This window comes from Penicilliopsis zonata, assembly GCF_001890105.1.
Source record: "Penicilliopsis zonata CBS 506.65 unplaced genomic scaffold ASPZOscaffold_5, whole genome shotgun sequence".
NCBI classification, from domain to species: Eukaryota; Fungi; Ascomycota; class Eurotiomycetes; order Eurotiales; family Aspergillaceae; genus Penicilliopsis; species Penicilliopsis zonata.
The window spans coordinates 655078-676009 of NW_019208915.1; the positions used below are offsets into that span (position 1 = coordinate 655078).

At 49.6% G+C, this 20932-nt stretch overlaps 8 protein-coding genes across 8 annotated transcripts; 4 read left to right on the top strand and 4 right to left on the bottom strand.

The window, feature by feature from the left end:
- Positions 1-8: 8 nt before the first annotated feature.
- On the bottom strand, positions 9-1524 carry ASPZODRAFT_15126 (hypothetical protein; the record flags this gene model as incomplete). The annotated part of the gene is made up of 3 exons (XM_022725721.1): positions 9-839; positions 890-1153; positions 1222-1524. The coding sequence occupies 3 exons, from the start codon at positions 1522-1524 to the stop codon at positions 9-11; spliced, it is 1398 nt and encodes a 465-aa protein (XP_022582189.1).
- Positions 1525-3893: 2369 nt separating this feature from the next.
- Positions 3894-5395, top strand: ASPZODRAFT_1744248 (hypothetical protein). Its single transcript, XM_022727027.1, has 3 exons — positions 3894-4160; positions 4239-5257; positions 5316-5395. Exons 1-3 carry the CDS (start codon positions 3975-3977, stop codon positions 5350-5352), a joined length of 1242 nt encoding a protein of 413 aa, XP_022582190.1. The 5' UTR covers positions 3894-3974; the 3' UTR covers positions 5353-5395.
- A 427-nt stretch (positions 5396-5822) lies between these two features.
- ASPZODRAFT_15128 (hypothetical protein) lies at positions 5823-6313 on the bottom strand (the record flags this gene model as incomplete). Its single annotated transcript, XM_022725723.1, has 3 exons — positions 5823-5925; positions 6009-6156; positions 6211-6313. The coding sequence occupies 3 exons, from the start codon at positions 6311-6313 to the stop codon at positions 5823-5825; spliced, it is 354 nt and encodes a 117-aa protein (XP_022582191.1).
- Positions 6314-7046: 733 nt separating this feature from the next.
- Positions 7047-10628, top strand: ASPZODRAFT_63665 (hypothetical protein; the record flags this gene model as incomplete). Its single annotated transcript, XM_022729172.1, has 7 exons — positions 7047-7211; positions 7279-7379; positions 7442-7579; positions 7639-8654; positions 8714-9186; positions 9243-9431; positions 9495-10628. 7 exons carry the CDS (start codon positions 7047-7049, stop codon positions 10626-10628), a joined length of 3216 nt encoding a protein of 1071 aa, XP_022582192.1.
- A 382-nt stretch (positions 10629-11010) lies between these two features.
- Positions 11011-12426, bottom strand: ASPZODRAFT_141258 (hypothetical protein; the record flags this gene model as incomplete). The annotated part of the gene is made up of 3 exons (XM_022724731.1): positions 11011-11804; positions 11865-12259; positions 12338-12426. The coding sequence occupies 3 exons, from the start codon at positions 12424-12426 to the stop codon at positions 11011-11013; spliced, it is 1278 nt and encodes a 425-aa protein (XP_022582193.1).
- Positions 12427-15361: 2935 nt separating this feature from the next.
- On the top strand, positions 15362-16330 carry ASPZODRAFT_141259 (hypothetical protein; the record flags this gene model as incomplete). The annotated part of the gene is made up of 3 exons (XM_022724732.1): positions 15362-15479; positions 15550-15820; positions 15877-16330. The coding sequence occupies 3 exons, from the start codon at positions 15362-15364 to the stop codon at positions 16328-16330; spliced, it is 843 nt and encodes a 280-aa protein (XP_022582194.1).
- An 86-nt stretch (positions 16331-16416) lies between these two features.
- On the bottom strand, positions 16417-17199 carry ASPZODRAFT_114656 (hypothetical protein). The gene has a single exon (XM_022721089.1). It carries the CDS (start codon positions 17162-17164, stop codon positions 16478-16480), a length of 687 nt encoding a protein of 228 aa, XP_022582195.1. The 5' UTR covers positions 17165-17199; the 3' UTR covers positions 16417-16477.
- Positions 17200-20144: 2945 nt separating this feature from the next.
- On the top strand, positions 20145-20894 carry ASPZODRAFT_63497 (hypothetical protein; the record flags this gene model as incomplete). Its single annotated transcript, XM_022729156.1, has 2 exons — positions 20145-20647; positions 20708-20894. 2 exons carry the CDS (start codon positions 20145-20147, stop codon positions 20892-20894), a joined length of 690 nt encoding a protein of 229 aa, XP_022582196.1.
- Positions 20895-20932: the final 38 nt, after the last annotated feature.

Consider the following 20932-nt stretch of genomic DNA (forward strand, 5'->3'; position numbering starts at 1 on the left):
CCAGACAGCTAATTTTGTTGATCATCTGGCTCACTCCCGCCAGTCGACTCGGACCACTCGTTCGAGTGCTGTAAAGTTTCGTCAGTGCTGATCGCCTTCTCTGACCCCGTCGCTGGCTTCCCCCCTTCATCGATCACTGCGAACCCGACATTCTTCCCGCTACCCGAGGGCACACGGACTTCCTCCAGCACGTCGCCGTTCCAGGGTTTGCATTTCTTGACCACTTCGCCGCAGCGGAGGCATACCCATCCCTCGCCCTCTTCGGCCTCCAGCTTGTGCACAATGCAGACAAAACAATAGATGCAGCCGCACGGCACGGTCTCATATGGGTTGGTGATATCGGTCTGAGCGGACCCGATTAGATCGCCAGCCAGCGCAGGTGCGGCCATGACTTCACTCTCCGATGTTGACGCGGGGTTCTGCGCCTGATAGCAAATCGCGCAGGTCCGCTCAGGAAGGAAACTTAGTTCTCCCTGTTTCTCAGATGACTTGTCGTCATCGGCATCATCAACACGAGCACTTGATTTGAAGCTCGACAGCATTTTGCGCCATGCCCTCGAAAGCCATTTCCGCCATCGGCTGATACCGACGAGTGGAAGCAGAAATAACAAGAACTCGGTAAACGCGTGCCAGACCAGTTGCCGATTCAAATATTCAAAAGACACTTCGCGGCTCGATTGGCTGGAAGGCGACGTGAGACGGATCCGAAGGATTCGATCAACCAGCGTTCTGTATCGGCCGTTCACCAGGAAGACCAAAAAGGACACAAAGGCAGCAATCGAGTGGGTCGTCGACACCAAGTCGGTTATCCGAGCCATCATTCGTACGTCCTGCGATGGCTGCTATCATAAGCACGGATCATGGAGGAGAAGGCAGGATTTATATATACCTCTTCGTAGCCACCCTCTTGGTCGATCAACCAGCTTTCCCATTTGTCCCAAGCGTAACGTCCTCCAACGGTTAGAAGGCCGTACAGAACCTTCTGCCATTTGGTCGGGGGCGAGTAAACAGGGCCTTTGCTACGACTGTCCGTATATTTCAGATTCTGTAGCGCTGCTCCATACGAAGCATCGTGGTCCCATATCGAGAGTTTGAACAGGATGGCGCGCAGGACAAACGACGTTTCGTGGGACCATTCATCGCGCATGTGCGGCTAACAAGAGACTATTGTCAGTGATTGTAAAGGATCAAACAAAAAGAGGTTCAGTTGGATCGTCTTACTCCGAAATATTTCAACGCTTCTCCGACCTGCCCCTTCAGCAACCCCAGTAGTTCCTCATCAAGCAATTCGGCATCCACCTGGCCGATCCGGAAAGCCGGACTAGTCCCTTCACGACTCTTCAATGTATTCCAAAACGATATCCCCCGTTGCGGGAGGCCTCGCAATGGCCGGGGAATTCTTTCGAGGGTGGCCGGGTCGATGGCCCGCTGTTGTTCCGCGAGTCTGGCACGAGATTCGGCTTCGCGCAGGCGACGACGTTCGAGAACCCGCTCCTGGGCAGCGGCGAAGTTGGTAGAGCTCATCGTAGGACCATCCTGCAGGTGAGATTACAAGGGCACGACGGCAAGTAAAGCAACCTGGTTTATTATCGGGACTGGAAAGGTGTCTCACGCTCGAGGCTGATCACAATCACCGTCACAGCCGCACCAGAACCAGCCGAGGTTGCGTCAAGTCACGTGCTGTGATTAGGAGTATTAGTCATCTACTATGCCATGATTCTACTAATAATTGCAGAAACCATTTTCTTTAAATTTGTTTCTATAAAGTATTTATATAAATGGATCCTGAGAAGAGAGCAGTGACACCTCGGCAGTGCTGAATGCTACAAACTTCTTATTAGAGGATTGGAAGAAGTGTACGCTTTTTGGATCAACCCGCTCTGTACGCCATCAAAAGGGCCAAGCGAACCTTGCATCTTGTCTACGAAACAGTTGATGCACCATTCTTTATCTGCCAAAAGTATGTGTCAGGAAAGACTTCGGCCGTCTTCTTCTCCTTTGACATCAAGGTGACATGTCATTTCGCCTTCGAAACCGTCGGACTCGATTCGATCGCTCGTGAGATGAGGGACAACAAAGTAGCTTTATACTCAATCGACTGGGTTCGTAGGTATCGGAGCTGGTAGGTTAGTGTTTTTCGGGTAGGAACTGACGTTATCGTCCCAATAGGCTTGGTTTTCGACGAGACAAAATGTCAGTATATTCTCTGAAGACACGGTGAGAGGGTACGAAAGCCACTCTTCTGCCATCAAGGTTCACGTTTCATAATCAAATAGGTACTTGTAAGTATCTTATGCAGTCTCTGGGTACTTGCATCTTCCCGACACTTCTTCTACCTGCGAGTCCGAGTCAAACTCCAAGGGAAGGTGGTAAATAGTAGCTGGTGAGCAGTGCCAGAAGTCTGCAAGATTGGAATGAGGAGTCGAGGACTCAACAGTCCGTCACATGACACACTAAAAGCGTTGAATCGACTGTACCTGGTACCTACCTAGGCAGTAGGTACTAGGTAGGTCAATACCGATTGAAAAATGGGCACCGTATCATCGGATATACGGATAGGTAGTTCGTCATTCTATGGTTCAGAGTGGGTATGAGAGAGCTGTATTTTGGTAAGAACTATATGGAGTTCACCGAGTTATGGAGTACCTTAGGTGCCTTAGTAGGAGGTAGTACGATGCAGTATGGATGCTCGATAAATGGCAGCATTTTGATTCTGGAAGGAATCAAATGGAACCTACCTTGACTCGTCCAATCACTGTGCCGGAAAGATGACATGACACTGTGGAGTCGGACCTTCCAAACCTGACGAACTCACCTGGAGGCGTTTCCAGCCCACGTGCAGCGTGTTGTGGTAAGCGGAGGTTGCTGCTAACCTCTTTGGACAAGCAAAAAAAAAAATCTAGAAGGGTCTGATATCAGAACAGCTTACGAGGTCCACCTATTGACAAAAACTTTAATTACGTTTATTTATCCTTCCTGGTAGATTGAAATCGGATCATTATATAAGTTTTATACAATTCTTTGGACAGCAGGAGAAATGAACAGACTGTAACCTACTATGAAGTACACTGGGGTAGAGTAAACTCCCCATGTCAAGGAAAAGCCACACATGCTTATAGGTAGGTGGATATGACAATTCCGAAACTTTATCAGGGAGGAGAGGGTCTGTTATTGGTGGCGCAAAAAGATCGCGTAGGCAAGTGTAGGTAAGATTGCGTCTTGCCCAAGCCTCTAAGAGAGATTGGGAACCTCCAGAGCCCAGTAGAAGTCGTGACATTGATCAGCAAATTTCTGGGCACGCATCCTGTGGGCGGTTCATGGACGCCTCCAGAGCTTCGTCCCGGTTCCTGAACCACCCAAGAAGCTGCAGCAAGCACGTGCAGCGTGGGCGGGCGCTGCCAAGACGTCCGGAAGCAGAGAACCAGTGCCCCGCCAAGCCCGATATATGCCTGGGTGGGCCCGGCGTCGGCCACCAGGCTTGGCCAAGGCAACGGTAACCGAAGGGGGACAAACTCCAGGGCTCCAGAGAGGGAAGGAACTGGTTTTGCAGGTTGAGACTGAGTCGAATGAGATTCAGACCTGCGGCAGCGTGGGTGCAGGGTGTGCTGCTATTCAGCCGGTAGCACTCCGGGTCAGCACCTTTTCTCGTCAGTTGACTTGTGAATGGGCTCAGATATGGGCCTGCCCGCTATCTATAGTACCTTAGTACTAGGTACCTAGATAGTAATTTCGGAGGGTAAACGGTTCTAGTAGGTATTATTCCTTCATGGTGTTGTGTAACCCTACCTGACTAGGTAGGGGCTCAAGTGAGGTGAATTGGCAGGCCACGTGCTGACTCCCATCCGCGAGCCCTAGCAGTATAAAACTCCAGCTGCCGTGCTCTTCCCTCCCTCCCCCTTGCTCTTCTCAAGTGGCAGATTCACCCCTCGATCTCGTCAAGCTCCATCGATCCAAGAATCGTACGCATCGTCAAGATGAAGGCTACCGTCGCTTCCCTGCTCGCCATGGCGTCCCTGAGCTATGCTCAGACTGCCAACACCAGCGAGCCTACTCTCGCTGAGATCGAGAAGGCTGCTGCCACCGTGGAGCCCTATTCCCCTACCTCCGACGTCAAGGGTCTTGTCTTCGACAAGTTCTACCAGGTGTGGCTGGAGAACATTGTAAGTAGTACTTCTCTTTTTTATTTTGTGGCCCCTTGTATCTCTTAAAGACCTTAGATGCTGACAATAAATTATTAGGACTACGACGTTGCCGCTAACGACACCAACATGCAGTGGTTGGCCGAGCAGGGTATCCTCCTGACCAACTACTATGGTACCACTCACCCCTCCGAGCCCAACTACTGCGCCTCGGCCTCGGGTGACAACTTCGGCATGGACAACGACGATTTTCACCAGATTCCCTCCAACGTGTCGACCATTGCCGATCTTTTCGACACCAAGGGCATTGCTTGGGGTGAATACCAGGAGGGTCTGCCTTATGCTGGATTCCAGGGTTACAACTACTCTAACCAGGAGACTTATGCGAACGACTACGTCCGCAAGCACAACCCCCTTATCCTCTTTGACTCTGTCACTTCGAACAGCACCCGCTTGCGCATGATCAAGAACTTCACTTCCCTGTACAATGACTTGGACAACGAGAAGCTCCCCCAGTATGCTTTCATCACCCCCAACATGACCAACGACGCCCATGACACCAACATCACTTTCGGTGCCAAGTGGGAGCGTGGCTTCATCTCGGATCTGCTTAACAACACCTACTTCATGAACAACACCCTCGTCCTCCTGACCTTCGACGAGGATGATACCTATGCTAAGGGTAACAGAGTCTTCAGCATCCTCCTGGGAGGTGCTGTCCCCGACAGCCTGAAGGGAACCACTGACGACACCTTCTACACCCACTACTCCATCATTGCCTCCCTCTCTGCCAACTGGGGTCTTCCCTCCCTGGGTCGCTGGGACTGCGGTGCCAACATTCTGGAGATTGTCGCCAACGAGACTGGTTACGTCAACTATGATGTTGATACCACCAACCTTCACCTCAATGAGACCTACCCCGGTCCTCTCTCTGACAGTATCTACTCAGAGTACTCCTCTGTGTGGCCTGTCCCCCTGACCAACGCCACCTGCTCGGCTGGCAATGGTATCCTCGATATCGTCAAGGAGACCTACAAGGGCCGCGAGGCTACCTTCAACTACACCCACCCCTTCCCCTATGACACCGCGTCCAACTACAACGTCGATGTCACCTTCACCAAGAAGTCGAGCTCCAACACCTCCTCCTCCTCCACCACCACCTCCTCCTCGGCTGCTTCCTCTTCCTCCTCTTCCGCTGCCTCCTCTCACATGATCCCTGCCCTCAGCACCCTTTCCCTTGGTTTCCTCGGTGCTCTGCTGGCTTTCTAAATGGGGCAGATAATCACCTGCCATTTTGATCAAGGGTCAACCCTGAGCCTATACTCTCTACTCAACTGGTGTGGGTAAAGAAAAGAAAAGGCGATACGACTGGCCTGAATGCAAATGCGGCCTTGTACAGTTTTTTTTACTAGTTTTTCACGTCTATTACGATGATCATGTTCCAAACCTGACATGATGATTTTCCGTCTCTCAACTAATGAGTAATGGGAACACCGCACTAGATGAAATGCTTTAATGTCTTTAATCAATCAATGAAACAGTATTCTAATACTTCCAGTTGTCTACTCGTGTCACTTGTTTTGCAGTATGATGTAATGATAACATAATAAGCTTGTAATATATCATTCTATAGTACTATAGACCGTCAATAAATAATTAAGAATTCGAGCATCTTTACTTGCGCTACTCGTGCCTTTTCAATCCCTGGGGAGTAAGGGCTTCGTCGGCGCGTTTCATCTTGTCTTCAGGACCACCGGGACCATTGAAGTGTTTCGCTTGGGTCAACCTAGGTAAAACAGAAATATCAGCAAATATTCATGCGTGGTATAATTTATATACCGCCCACAAGTTCCTGAATAGATTTCCTACCTTCCTCGGGAATCGTAGCCACCCCCTTCGCTCTCTGGAATTAGTTTGCGATCGCTTCCCGATGCGGTGGCCGAGCCTCTTCCATATCGGATATCGCTGTCCTGGCCAACCTCTCTGCCGGCCATCTCATTCACGCCGGATTCAACAGCTGCCATAATGGTAATTAACATATTGCATAGACTCTGATATGAATATGACGTACTCGAATCGCTCTGCCGTCCTACGCCTTGTTTGGCTTGGTAGGAGTTGAGATTGCGCTCGGCACGAAGAGCTTGCTGGGTGAGTTTATCGGACTGTTCGGACATAATGTAGATTGTAAAAAGCCCTATCGAAATGACAAATATATATAAAGAAAAAGCTCCTATCTTCACTTCTATTGTCGATTTAGGGAACTTATAATAGCATCCATGATAGCTGAACTCTGACCTTGCGTCATGATACATCATGGCTATGTCACGGTCCCGGTGCCGGGGATCAGGAGTGAGATTTTTTGAGTCCAAAATAGATGTCAATATTGTTCAGAAGCTTGATCAGAATGTGAACTCATAGTGACCTTGATTTTTGTCCAGACAAAACGGTATTCTTCATCAGGGCAAGCCGATAAGACTGATAAGTCACGAAACCCTTGAATTGAGCCCTAAAGTCGATCCGTATCGGGCTAAGCCAAACCCAAGGAAAAACACTCCTCCGACAGCGCCATGTTTGACATGTTTGACAAGCTTTATGGGCCTGAGGAATCAATCGAGACAGCGGGGAGGGAGAAAGCAGGCTTTCTTTCTAGAGCTCTGCGACATTCGATCCTTGTCCCAGTTTCTTTATTCGCAACCTCGCGACAGTGTGAACGCCTCGAGAAGCTGGGTTTTCGACTTCCCTTCCTTCCCCATCTGCCGTATAGCCCTGCTAATCCTTCATTCACATCTTCCTATATCCCTCCTCTCCCTCATTCCCCCACCCCACATTGGGCGTTGATCCTCGACGTGAACGGGCCAGACTGCCCCCCAGTTCCTTTCACGGTGTACTCTAAATCTCTTCTTCGTCATGGCCCATGTCGTAGAATTGCCTGGAGAGGCAAATCCTCTGACATCCCACAATGTTCTCAGCGCTTTGGTGCTTGCGGCAAGCTCATCACAACACCAGGTACAGACTGGTACACAGCAGCTTCAGAACTGGGAAACGCAGCCGGGATACTATTCTTCGCTTCAGGTGAGATATTGTGGTTCCTTGAAAGATGAAATCGTGCAGAGAGCATAAGACTGATCAAAGGTACTAGGATATTTTCCTTGACTACTCGGTCCCCGGCGAGGTTCGGTATCTGGCGATCATCCAGCTTAAGAACGGTATAGACAAGTATTGGAGGAAAACCGCTACAAAGTACGCTAGTATCAGAATCTTGTGCCAGAAGAAGAAGATATGTTCTAACTCTCATTGGCCAGTGCCATCAAGAAAGAAGAAAAGGAACGGATCAAAATCCGAGCTCTAGAGGCCGGGATTGTCGAACCGGCTCCTCTTCTTGCGCTTCACAATTCATTAATGATTGCAAAGATTATGCGTTACGAATTCCCGCAAGACTGGTATGCTGTCTCCAAGCTTTAGCTGGATATCTTTTCTAACCATCATATTCTTGCCATAGGCCTGATTCTATCCCGTCCATCATTGCCTTCCTTCGTTCCTCTACACAACCTGGAGCCAATCCGCTCCAATTGCCACGAACGCTCCTAATTCTCTTGCAAATCATCAAAGAATTATCAACCGCGCGGCTTCAAAGAACCAGGGCCAACCTCCAGTCCGTTTCCCCGGAGATTTTCCGCCTTCTGGGAGGCATATACGTGGAGAAAGTGAACAGCTGGGGATTGCTCCTCGAACAAGGTCATGCTGATGAAACAACATTACTCGAGCCCATCGAACAAAGTCTTGTTGCTTTGAAGGTTCTGCGCCGCTTAATCATTGCGGGCTTCGAGCACCCAAATCGGGACAAGGATGTCCAAGGATTCTGGGGCTTGACTCACTCTCATTTTAGCAAGTTTCTTTCCTTCGTAGAGAATTCGGGGGGCCTTCCTCCCCATGTGCAGAGGCTCATCCAAAAACACTTGCTCCAGCTATCTAAACTCCATGTGGAGATGTCCAAAACTCACCCAGCCTCGTTTGCTCTGCTGCCGGATAGTGTTCCTCTTGTGAGATCCTACTGGACCTTGGTTATGAAGCTGGGAGAAACATATGAGAAGCTAGGGTCTGATGGCGATTCTGAAGAAAAGACTTTAACGGAGAGGATCGGTCTGAAAGCCCTTTTGCTGATCAGGGCTTGCGCCAAGATGGTGTTCAACCCTGCGCAGACATTCAAATACCAGACGCCGCAAGACAAGGAGGAGAAGAAGGAATCAGTTGCGCTCATCAAAACACAACTATTTACGCCTGACTTTGTGGTCAATGTCATGGAACTGCTCGTTACACAGTTCTTCAAGTTCAGGAAGAGTGACTTTCAAGAGTGGGAGGAGGACCCTGAAGATTGGGAGAGAAAAGAAGAGGAGAGCGCCGAAGCTTGGGAGTTCTCGATTCGCGCATGTTCCGAAAAGCTTTTCCTGGACCTCGTCATTCATTTCAAAGAGCTATTGATACCCCGGTTACTAAATGTTTTTTACACTTTTGCAAGTATGGCTCACCACCTTGCCCTCGCTTCCTGTTTCTAGTCTGTCTAACCCCATCACCAGACCCCGAGAATCGCGACGTTCTATTGAAGGACTCGCTGTATGCTGCTGTTGGCCTCGCTGCCGCGTCCCTGGAGCAGCACTTGGACTTTAATACCTTCCTCGAGAGAACCCTTGTGCCGGAAGTCCAGATCCAAGAACCTGGATATAACCTCCTTAGAAGAAGGATTGCGATTCTGCTTGGCCAATGGGTGCCCGTGAAGCCAGGCGAGCTAAACAGAGACGCCATATACACGATTTTCCGGTATCTGTTCAACAAGCAGGATCCTCTCAACGATCCTGTGGTTCGTATTACTGCAGGAAGACAGCTGAGAAATGTGCTCGACCCATACGAGTTTTCTCCTGCAGCGTTCATGCCCTATGCCCCCTCTATCCTACAAGACCTCATGGCACTCGTGCAGGAAGTTGACCTGTCCGAGACTAAAATGGGCCTACTGGAGACTGTCCGCATCGCCGTGGTCAAGATGGAAGATCATGTAGGCAATGTTTATCCCAAAGACATCCTCCACAGTTCTAACACCTTGCTATATAGATCGCTCCATTCTCCGACCAGGTGCTCTCTCTGCTGCCACCCCTATGGGAGCACTCCGGCGAGGAGCACCTCATGAAGCAAGCCATTCTGACCTTGCTCTCCTCACTTATCAACTCATTGAAGCAAGACTCAGTGAAATACCATTCGCTCATTCTTCCATTGATTCGCAGCTCCGTGGAGCCAGGTTCTGTAAGCACTCTCCCATGGCACTGCCAAATTCCTTTCAAATTAATAACTATTTTTTCTTGAAAGGAAACCTTGGTATATCTGTTGGACGAGGCCTTGGAGCTTTGGTCAGCCATAATTACTCAGACACCGAGACCGGCACCCCCAGATTTGCTTGCCCTTCTTCCAAGCCTGTTCCCCATTTTCGAAGACGCGACAGACAGTGCCCCGCAGGCCCTCCAAATCGCCGAATCGTACATTCTCTTGGCCCCGGAAGAGGTTCTCAGCGACAAGATCCGTTTCCATCTGCTAGTCTCGTTTGAGAGCCTGCTCAAGTCCACCACACGCCAACGTCTTGGCACGGTGCCTCGTCTCGTGGAGATGGTCATCCGGTGTGTCGAAGCCGTCGATGGAGGCAATGAGAACACCTACAACATCCTTGCCCGGTCTCTCTTGGACAGCTCCTTCCTCGCGTCGCTCCTTGAGGGGCTCCATTCGGCCCACGAAGCAAGCCAGACGACGGGACCGAACAGGAAATCCTCCCCGGTCCACGGAGTCGTGGAAACAGATTACCTATCCATCCTCGCCCGACTAGCCCTTGCCAACCCGCAGATCTTCGCCTCGGCTGTCTCCGCCGCAACGGCCACCCCGGAGGAGCAGGCTCTGACCTGGCTCGTAGCAGAGTGGTTCTCTCACTACGATAACATCGGCAGCGTGAGCCAGAAAAAGCTCCATGCCCTCGGCCTCACCCACCTACTAGCCCTCAACACCACATCTTCACAATCACAATCAGCATTAGCAGCGTCATCATCGCTTCCATCACCCCCTCCTTACATCCTTAACCATCTCCAATCATACCTAAACATGTGGACAGATATCGTCACCGAGCTTGCCGAGGGCGCCGGCGACGACCCCAACGATCCCCGCAGCGGCGACTACCTTATCTTCTGGAAGGGCGGGGACCCAGCCACCACCACCGCCACCACCACCACATCCTCAGCGACCGAGGTCTACGATGACAACGAGCCGCCAGAGACCACGCGCCGCCGAGAATGGGACGCCGCAGACGTCATCCACAAGATCAACATCCGCGACTTCATCAAGCAGCACCTGCATGCCCTTGTTCTTGCTTGTGGCGGTGAGCACCGCTTCCAGGAGGACTGGCTCGGCAACGTGGACCGTGATGTCGTGGCTTCCTTCGTCGGCTTGGGGCTGTTCTAAACCCTCCCCCCTCCCCACCTTTCTCTCTCTCTTCCGAGTCAAGGGCTACTATATGTAGTTCACGTATCTAGTAGTTATAAGCTAGATGTGATACAGGTGGCTTGGCTGCATATACCTGATAAATGAATGCTACACCACTACTTAAGTGTCTATTTCTCTACTCTGGATATGGACTATCTCTGTACGCAATTTTAAGACTCTCGAGTATGTATTTCTTTAAGCTGGATGCATGCGATGCAGGATCAATACGCCAACCGGAATATCTAGCTGGAGATTTGGATGGACGGGGAATATGGAAGAGAGGCACGAATAGCACGATAACAATAGAGAAGAGTCCTGAGCGTATATTACAGGAAACAAGATGAGGAACAGAGGAAGGGAACTATGCGCAGTTGGTGCCGTACTGTCTGTCCGAGAGAGGCTGGGGGAAGAGCCCTCCTGCAAGAAGCTGCTGCATGTCCCATTCCGGAGCGCCTTCAGTCTTCCAGGTCCAAAAGATCCAACCAGTGGATTTCTCGAACGCATCCAGCTGGGCCTCGATAAAGCGACGGACGTTGTACTTGTCGGCATCCGAGAGCCCATCGACAGTGCCCTGGTACTTGCCGTCACAGCTCCCGAGGGCCGTGCTGCCCGGGTATGTCCCATCGTAGCGAGCACCGACATTTCGTCCATTGAGCCACTTGGCGCAGTCGGTGATTCCACCGGTCCATTCGCCTACAACGGTCCACTTGTCTACATGTTGCAGGTGGTCCTTGCTAAACTGGCAGGCAGTGTTGACATGGTCGTCGATACTCATGGCCAACAGACCGTTGTCGAACACTTCGTAGTGATGGGTGTCCATCATGACGTACCAGACCCCGGACGCCTCGTTCATGAATCCGTTCCACGAGTCGACTGCCAAGAAACCATCGTGCAGGACGACGGCAGTGTCGTGGTTAGAGTCGCGGACGGTGCCCCAGACGTCGTAGTAGTACTGCTTCAGCTGATCCTGGTTCACGCCGGAGGGGATCATCGGCTCGTTGAGAGCTTCAATGGCCACGACCACATCGGTCTGTGGCGCATATCGCTCGGCCAAGCCCCGGATAGCCTGGAGAGTTTGTGTAACTGTATCTCCCTGCTGCCAGTTGATAGATCCTTTGCGGCCGCTATTGTCAAAGCCATTCTGCGAGCCGGGGGCTACAAGTTCAGGTCAGTCAAAAAGGTACCTTAAAAACATGCCTTGGTTCAGACGCATACCTCCATGCAAATCGATTAATACTTTGAGACCAGCACCGCGGGCCCAATCAATGGCATTATCGAGAACGTCGAGCTGACCCTGGACGAACGGCTCGTTGTCAATCGGGGCGACAGCCCAGTATCCAACAGGGATCCGGACGTGATTCAACCCCGCGGCGGCGATCTGGTTGAAATCGTCCTGGGTGATGAAGGTGTTCCAGTGGTTGGAGAGCCGAGAAAGCGCCTCATCGTGACCAAGGGCGTCGCAGAGGCTCCATTCGTCAACGGCTGAGTCACCTGCTCCTTCATAGATCGAGGGTGTGATCCACGGCTCGGTCACTAGCCATCCTCCGAGGTTGACACCATGGACCTTGTTGCTACCGTAGTCGAATGTCAAGTCACGGGATCCCAGGCGACTGTTCACGGACAGACGGAGTCAGCGAGGAAATATGAAGCAGTAATTTCGAAGGGAGGGGGAGAGTGAGGACGCTTACAATTTACTAGAGGGCGCGGCCTCGACCCAACTGCTCAGCAGAGGGAGCGCAAGAAGGAGCGTCTTTTTTGGCGGAAGTCCAGCAAACATCGTCACAGTTTTGACGAGAAACAATATCAAGAAAGGATAGAGAGAAAAGAATGGGGGGGGGGGGAGGAAGGAAACGTTCCTAGGAGGCTGGTCCTTCAAGACGGATCAAGGCACTGAAGATCGAGAGATCGAATGAATGGTGATCGCCCGGTATAAGTAACGAAATCACGATGGACGCTCCCGGATGTGAGCAGCCGCAAGCAAGACCGGGGTCTGGGGCGAGGGTCAGTCACGGTAAACAAAAAAAAAAAAAAAAAGAGAAAAACCCTTGAAGACTGGCAGATAGTATATGACCCGCCGATCTGGGGAAGGTTCCGGACCCAGGCAGGGTCCTGCTGTAACCGTAGCCGCGAACGGGGGACGGAGACCGCAAAGATGGCCGCAAGCAGGACCGGGGAACCCTGTAGAGTACCGATAGGGGATCCGACTAACCAGTAGGTAGACAACCAACTCGGTGCCTGGATTGGATAGTCAGTCAGTCAGTCAGTCAGACTGTCGGACACCAGAACCGATCGGAAACTTGCGCAGATGCGGTGTGACCAGCACTTCGGACACAAGTGAGCAGAATATGAGCTATTGATATTGAGAGTAGAGCGAAAACGAATGTGGGGTAGAGAATGACAATGCACAAGCTCTGGAATTCCGAGAGTTTGACTGTTCAGAAGATCTCTAGGAGGGTCAGTCGACCTTTTTGATGTCTGTTTGCAGCCAGAGCCGTACCTTCCCATCGCAGAAGTCGTCACACCAGGGGCAGGCGTAGAGCAGACCCTCATTCTTAATTTGTGTCTTGTATTCTCCATCTATTAAATTGATAGTCAATTCTTGATTCTCTGTGTCGATCTCCAAACTGAGGATAAACCAGGATAGTCAGTGGATAGTGAAGTACCAAGTATGGAGGGAGTACTATGGAGTAGTATTTGGTGTTGAGCATGTGAAATGGTGCGTCCCTTGCTTAAAGCTGACCTGAGTACTCCGTATTGATGAACACTAAACAAAGAGACTTTAATACTCTATATTTATTGTTAACTATAGAAGAAAATCATATAATTATTATTATATGATAGACTTTCTCTAATAACTAGGGAGTCATGGACAGCTCTCATACCATGACTAAGCAGGTGTTGATCAACGTTTGCGGCAGGACCATCCAATTGAAAGACACTGAAAGCAAAAAAAAAGAGGCTAATAGACGAAAGTTACTATCAAACCAATATATTATGATTATTGCTGACTCGAGTTCATATATTGAAACTATTTATAGTAGTTGGATTAGCCCAAGCTACTAGTTACGGAGTACTATTAGTACTCTGTACACCAGCACTACAGAGAAATTATAATAACATTTTATAATAATAATTTGATTAACATGGCAAACCCCCAGAGATATATAATTGTAAATATATAATAGAAAGAGCATCTGCTAGACCTTCTGTGCTGACGATGACCGAGGAAGTACTATAAAATTAGCTCTCTGCAAGATAGTTAGTACAGATATGGATCCTTAAGACAGTCACTAGGCAATAGTTTATTACTCCAGAGTACTCCGTAACTAGTTAATAGGTACCTAGGTACCTAGGTGCTTTTGTCAAGTGCTGTAAATGCTGTCGATATGCTCATCTTGACGCTTGTATGTCAACGGTCATGCCAGATATTAGAGTAATATGCAGTCTTGAGGCATTAATCCTGCAAATTCCCCTTTATTATTCCCGTATGCCTGCCCTGCACAGAGTACCTGCCGAGTAATGCCGTAAAACGGCGGTCAATAATAACGAATTGCCGTGGTGCGTGCGGAGTTAACCTCCAGGTCCATCTGCTACTAAGCCTTGACAGGCATCCGAATCCATCACAGGAGTAGGAATGATCCAAGCAGGGAGTAGTCGGATCCAATGTACGTGTGGGTAAACTATTAAACAGACTATGAAATGAAGTTAGGGGTAGTAGTAGTAGTGAGGCGGGTAAGGCGTGTAGTGTAGTAGGGTTTGGGGATCGTTCAATTGTTGATCTTGCAGAATAGGCATTTAAATAGAGTAAAGCTTGAGAATCGTCGAGAAGAACCTGATATTCTCCACTTGAACCTTGATATAAGATACAAGGTTAACGGTTGGATCAGATGTGAGATAAGGAGTACTTGGTTGGTTAGTGAAACCGATGAGGTTGCTGAAATCCAGGCTGCAAGCCTCAAGGCATGACATCACGTGAGACAGTCCTGGCAGTCTCCGTACTCCATACCAACTAACCACTCACTTCAGTGACTCACAAACTACCTACTCTACTACATGGCCGCCAGGAAGTAATCCCTGCTCCCTGCTCCTTTAATTCTATGATACCAGTCTAGAATGACTCTAACTACTACTGACTGCTACTGACGACATTCTGATCAGCTGGCTCAGGAGTCGACTTAGTCGATGCCGGGTGAGGATTGTTTGAACCGCCACATCAGGCCACCTCCCCAGGCTCCCCTTCGTCATCCTCCCGATCACACGACACCTGCTCATCTTTTTGATGGAGTACGGAGTATCGAGTATCTACCTAACTGCTAATTAACTAACTTATTACTACCCAACTAACTAAGCATCGAGGCTACGGTTAACGCTTCGGCCGTTCGCCGGTCGGCCCCGACTGTTTACCTTAAAACACCATACTAAATAATACTCAACATGATCTATTCTTGTCCTCTAACAACGACACGATTACTATGCATGTGGAGAAGTCCGAAGCAGCCCCGAAAAAACACTTGGGAGATCTCGATCATACCACGCTCTCGGGTTGAGTGAGTCTTTCTCGCCAGGTTCCGGGAGGGCTCGTATATAAGATGGAGGGACTTTCATAACTACTAAGAACTACTGACCTCACTATTGACCTCACTATCAACCTCTACTTCCCTCTATCTCTCTATCTCTCTATCTCTATCTCTATTCTATAATACCTCTACACCATGGACAGCATCCATTTAGAAAAAGACCGCCCAGTGAAGCATGTGGGCCGCAAAGAGCTGTACACCCAGCTCGAAACGCGCGTCAGCTATCTCCATGACTTTCTCGACTTCAATTCTGGTATGCATTTAAGAAATGTATATATATATATATATATATTATTCTGAAAGACATTTTTTCTAATTGTTAGGCGACATCGAGGCCCTCACCACCGGATCAAAATACATCAAAGCCCTGATCCCCGCAGTAGTCAACATTGTATACAAGAAACTGCTCGAGACGGACATCACAGCGCGAGCCTTCCACACACGCAACACAGCCGACGAACGGCCATTAGAAGAATTCATGAACGAGGAGAGCCCGCAGATTCTCCGACGCAAGATGTTCCTACGATGGTATCTCACCCGTCTGTGTTCCGACCCGTCGTCCATGGAATTCTGGAAATATCTAGATAAAGTGGGGTATGAAGCCTTGTATCACTCGCAAAAGAAAGAGAGAAAATACTAACAGATTCAAGTCTCATGCACTGCGGCAAAGGCCGCCTCCACGCATTGAACATCGAATACGTCCACATCGGCGTGTGTCTAGGGTTCATCCAAGACATCTTCACCGAAGCCCTCCTGTCTCACCCGCGTCTCCCCCTCCAACGCAAGATCGCCCTCGTGCGCGCGATTGGGAAAATCATCTGGATCCAGAACGACCTGTTTGCGAAATGGTACGTGCGCGATGGGGAGGAGTACGCCGACGGGAACGAAGGGGACGAGTATGAAGACAAAGAAGGGTACGTGGATGGCAAGAAGGTGATTGGCGAGAGTTCCTCGTCGCACTCGAGTGATGATGATGGCTCGAGTGTGAGTAGTAGTGATGGACCAGTTCCGTCAGCAAATCCTTCAACGGGGGCCAAGTCTGCGATTCCGATACCCTCTGTATGTCCATTTTCCGGGCATAAAGAGATAAACGCGAGTTCATAGTTTTAGCGGCGTTGATAAATAGACTGATCACTTTACTTCAAACTTTACTTCAAACCTTTAGAATATCAAAGTTTACTAAACATATTCTCATTCTATTCTAGTCTAATCTAGTCTATAAGTTATTCTAGTCTAGTCTTATCTATCTATCTAAGTCAAAGCAGTCACATTGCTAGACAAAGCAGTACAGTTATAGGCCATATTGATAGTCGGGGTGCTGGCTCCCGTATCCTCATACAAGCTCACGCTATAGTTGTACGTCGGGGAGAGCATCATGATCTGGCCGACGGTGGTGCCATATTTCCTGGCGAGATCGAGGTACACGCCCTCTGTGAAATCAAAGGGTTCGATCACACACCGACTAGGCGAGCAGGTGGGCACCTTGATGAAGGTGCCCACGGGCAAGGCAGAGGTGGCAGTATAGTTCGCTCCGTTGTCGTCTGCCAGCAATACAGCCGTAGAGATGTTCAGTCGACGCGCGATAACGTCGTACGTGTCCCCGTTGACGGTGTAGTAGAGGCGTGGGCCGCCGTAGATGCAGGTTCGGGTGCGGTTCGTGTCGGGAATCAGACAGGACGTGTTGTCGGGCTCACACACTTGCGGGGGGATCCAGAGCGTTTGGCCTACGTTGGGGATGATGGTCACGTCGGCCATGAGGTTCGCGCGGCCAATGTCGCACACGCCACGGCCTGTCAGACGGGCCACATCGAAGACGGTCGTGCCCGTCTCGGTGATCGGATAGAGGTAGAGGGTTGTGTTGAGGGTGCTGGGGTCGCAGGCTGAGGCGAGCGATGCTGCCAGAGAGGCCAGGGGGATGAAAAGGGTAGATGGCCGCATTTTTTTTTTGTACGGTAGTTTGAGTGGAGATTGTAGAAAGAGAGAAAGAGATCTGTCTATCAATTGATTGTTCTTGTGAGGAGGAAGCCTTTATATGCCTACAACTACAACCCCTCCATAGATATTAGACCTCCACTCTCTTACAATAGTCACTACCTACTAATACTAGGTACATGCCTAGGTACATGCCTAGGTATTTAGCCTATGCAGACTCCTGGTCAATGGAGTACCTACGTAACCCTCTCGAACCTGATGAACGCCGATCCATTTCTGCAGAGCAAATCGGGGTCTCCGTCAATCACCGTATCTATACTTGGTACTAGGTAACTACCCTCGATATTGCACAATAGTATACATCCATAAGAGAGATCCGCCGTGAGCATAGACCAGTTGCAGAGTAGTCAGAGTAGTCAGAGTAGTCAGAGTAGTAAGAGTAATAGTAAAGGTACTTCGTAGTATGTTTTCTAATGCGCCGGACATCGGACGGAAGATGCAGATGAAGAACTTACTCCGTAATTGTAATAAATACTACCCAGCTAGTCCTGCAAGGTAGTCACCTTGGTAGATACCTAGGTGCTATATTGTTCTTTCCTTAGCCGGTAGAGTGGGTTGAAGATACCTGCATCACCAATGAGATAGTAGTCTAATAGTGGCAGAATGACAAAGTACATATATACTATGCCTAAGTAAATAGATAAGTAGGTAGTAGGTACTCGCAAGTAGGAGAAGAGATATAACTACTTCCCCACCAGAAATGCAAGTATTATCACTAGTTAAACTAAATAACTGGCTAATAGAGAACTAATATTTAGTCACTTCTACATCCCCCAGTAACTTAAGCAATAATGGTAGCTAATACTAGGTATAGTACTATACTATATAGTTATCCCCACTGTCGATCTGCCTTTTATCCCGTGCTGAATTGGGGATCTGCAGAATTATAACCATAAATACAGGTTTAATATAAAGTGCCTGGCCTAGAGTTTTTTTCCATAAGTATGTCTACGTAGGAGACTTGAAGTACTCCGTTACTAAGTCTTCTACTACTCCGTAGTAGTTCCTCGGTAGTTCTGCAGTCTGCCGCCTGCAGTCTGCAGTAGTGCTAGTTGCATTAACTAGAAGAGGATATTCTGCAGTAATACATAGTTACTACATACTATCCACAAATAAGAGTACTTTTGTCGTGATAACAATAGTAGTGCGGAATATCTCCGAGGATCGACGATCAATGGTATTATCACGTGATTGTGCTGAATAATATGAATTCCATGTGATACGATCGACAATTATGACTCGTCAACAAGTGTACAGAGTGGTTGGTAGGTAATACCCCGTACCTTGGTAATAGATTGTAGGTTATGTAGTCTGGCAGCGTTCTAGAAGCACATACCACATAGGCAACCATGGACCAAGAATAACTTCTACTTGATCAATATCCATCATGATTCATCTTGTCTCACCTCGACTCACCCTGTCTCACCGCTCAAAATAGTAAATAAGAGATACGAGATGAATGCGAGGATAAATTGGTAGAACCAGACCCATGGAAGTATCCGTACTAGCTATCATTAAGTATCTATCTTCGATTGCCTTTGGGCAATCAAAAAGACACAGACCTGTTTGCCGCGTTTTATACAACGTCTGGAGTGTAAGTAGTGAAAGGGATTGATTATATTGAAATACGAATCGAAGACGCCAGGGTTGTCCTTTGACTTCGTCCTTCTGATCGGTGGGCATCTGTTGCCTCATAGTCGACCACCTAGGTATAGAAGCAGGGCACAGACAGTCTCTTTTGCTGACACGATGATCAGGAGGGAACCGTCTCTCGCCATGCAGCCTTAATTCTAGACAGAGGTAGGGAAACGGAGAGAGAATATCTGGATGGGGGTGTGTCGTTGTCGACAGCGAAGAGACGACTTCCCCCAACGACAGGCACTGTTTTATGCAGGATCCCCTGGGGCGCTTCGGAAGGGAGCCAGGGCTGATAGGCTTGACAGTACGGAGTAGGGTAGCTCCTGCAACCCAGTAGTTAATTAATTAGTTAGCACCTGGTCAGACCCTTATGTAACTAGTACTGTCATGTGGTACCAAAAATATCCATATGCAGCTGTGAGTTGTGACACAACATAAACCGTTAAATAAAGAAGCAGGAAAGTTATAACTATAGGAGAACAGGTCAGGGAAATAACAAACGACAAAGAGCCTCGCAGGCAGACGCCCTATTCCGGTTTGGGATGGAAGGGGCTTAATCCGGTTAGACCCAAACAGACCCTACAGGTGGAGCACAGGGACCCTGCGCAGATGATTGGCTGTCGGGGAAATTAGATCCTACCTGATGTTTACTAGCCATTTTCTAGCCGAGAAGGGTCCTTTAGGGGTCATCCATATGGATGAGGTACTTATTAGTTAGTCTTACTAAGTTACTACCCTCAACCTGGGTTAGCTGTCAGTCTCTGTCTTACATGTTGGTTCTTGGCGGACTGAAAGTAAATGAGCTGAACTTTATGAAAAGTTTGTTTCAGTCTTTGTATGTATCTCCTTGAAAGAGATAGAAAATAGAGAAATATATGAGTAGTTGGCAGTTGGGTAGAGTATTATCTCATTTATTTAAATGAATAGATAGAGAGAGAATATATATATATTTATTGATATATAGAATAAAGGATTACCTGGAGAATTACCCTGGTACTTCCACGGTCCCACTGGAAACACGAGGTAGTGGCGGAGTCAGACTTGGTGGCATATGGAGGAGGAGGTAGCACTGGCTCATTCCACACTCAACCACCCTGTACTTTAACCTCCTCCTCCTCCTCCCTTCTTCCTCTTTCCCTTCTCTCCTTTCCTTCGTCAACTCGTCCAGTCATTCTTTCTACCATCAACTTGTATCTCTTAGATACGTCCATTCCCTCACTACTACTACAGTACAGTACTACTACATCCACCAAAATCATACATTCATTTCTCCCAACAAACAAGCAAAATGCGTGTCGCTGCTGTCTTCTCCGGCCTCCTGGCCCTCGCCTCCGCCTACTACACCCCCGACTACAGCGAGGACCCCTCCGGCAATGCCATCTACACCCCCGGTCTGAACCAGATCGTCACCGCCGGCGAGGCCTTCGAGATCACCTGGAACGCGACCACCACCGGTGACCTGTCCATCGTCCTGCTGCGCGGCGAGAGCACCAACATGCAGGTCCTCGAGACCCTGGCCGAGAGCGTCGACAACACCGGCTCCTTCTCCTGGACCCCCAGCACCAGCCTGGTCCCGGACACCACCCACTACGGTCTTCTGCTCGTCTGCGCCGGCACCGGCCAGTACCAGTACTCCGACCAGTTCGGCGTCGCTAACCCCTACTACACCTCCTCCTCCGCCGCCGCCGCCGCCACCTCCTCTTCCGCCACCTCCACCGCCACCGTCGTCTCGGTCTCTGCTGCCACCTCTGATGTCTCTGCCGTCTCCGCTGTGCCCTCCGGCTACACCCTGTCCACCCCTTACACCCTGGTGACCACCACCTACTGTGCCTCTTCCTCCGCCGTTGCCAGCTCCGGCTCTCAGACCAAGGGCTCCTCCTCCCTGCCCACCGGCCTGCGCAGCTCCGCCTCCGGCGCCTCGGCCACCGGCTCTTCTACTGCTTCCAGCTCCACCCCGGCCTACACCGGTGCTGCTGGCCGTACCGGCGTCAGCTTCGCCGCTGTTGCCCTCGTCGGTGCTGCTGCTCTGCTCGTTTAAATGGAACACTGCACAGTTTTATTTGTTTTCACCTGGAT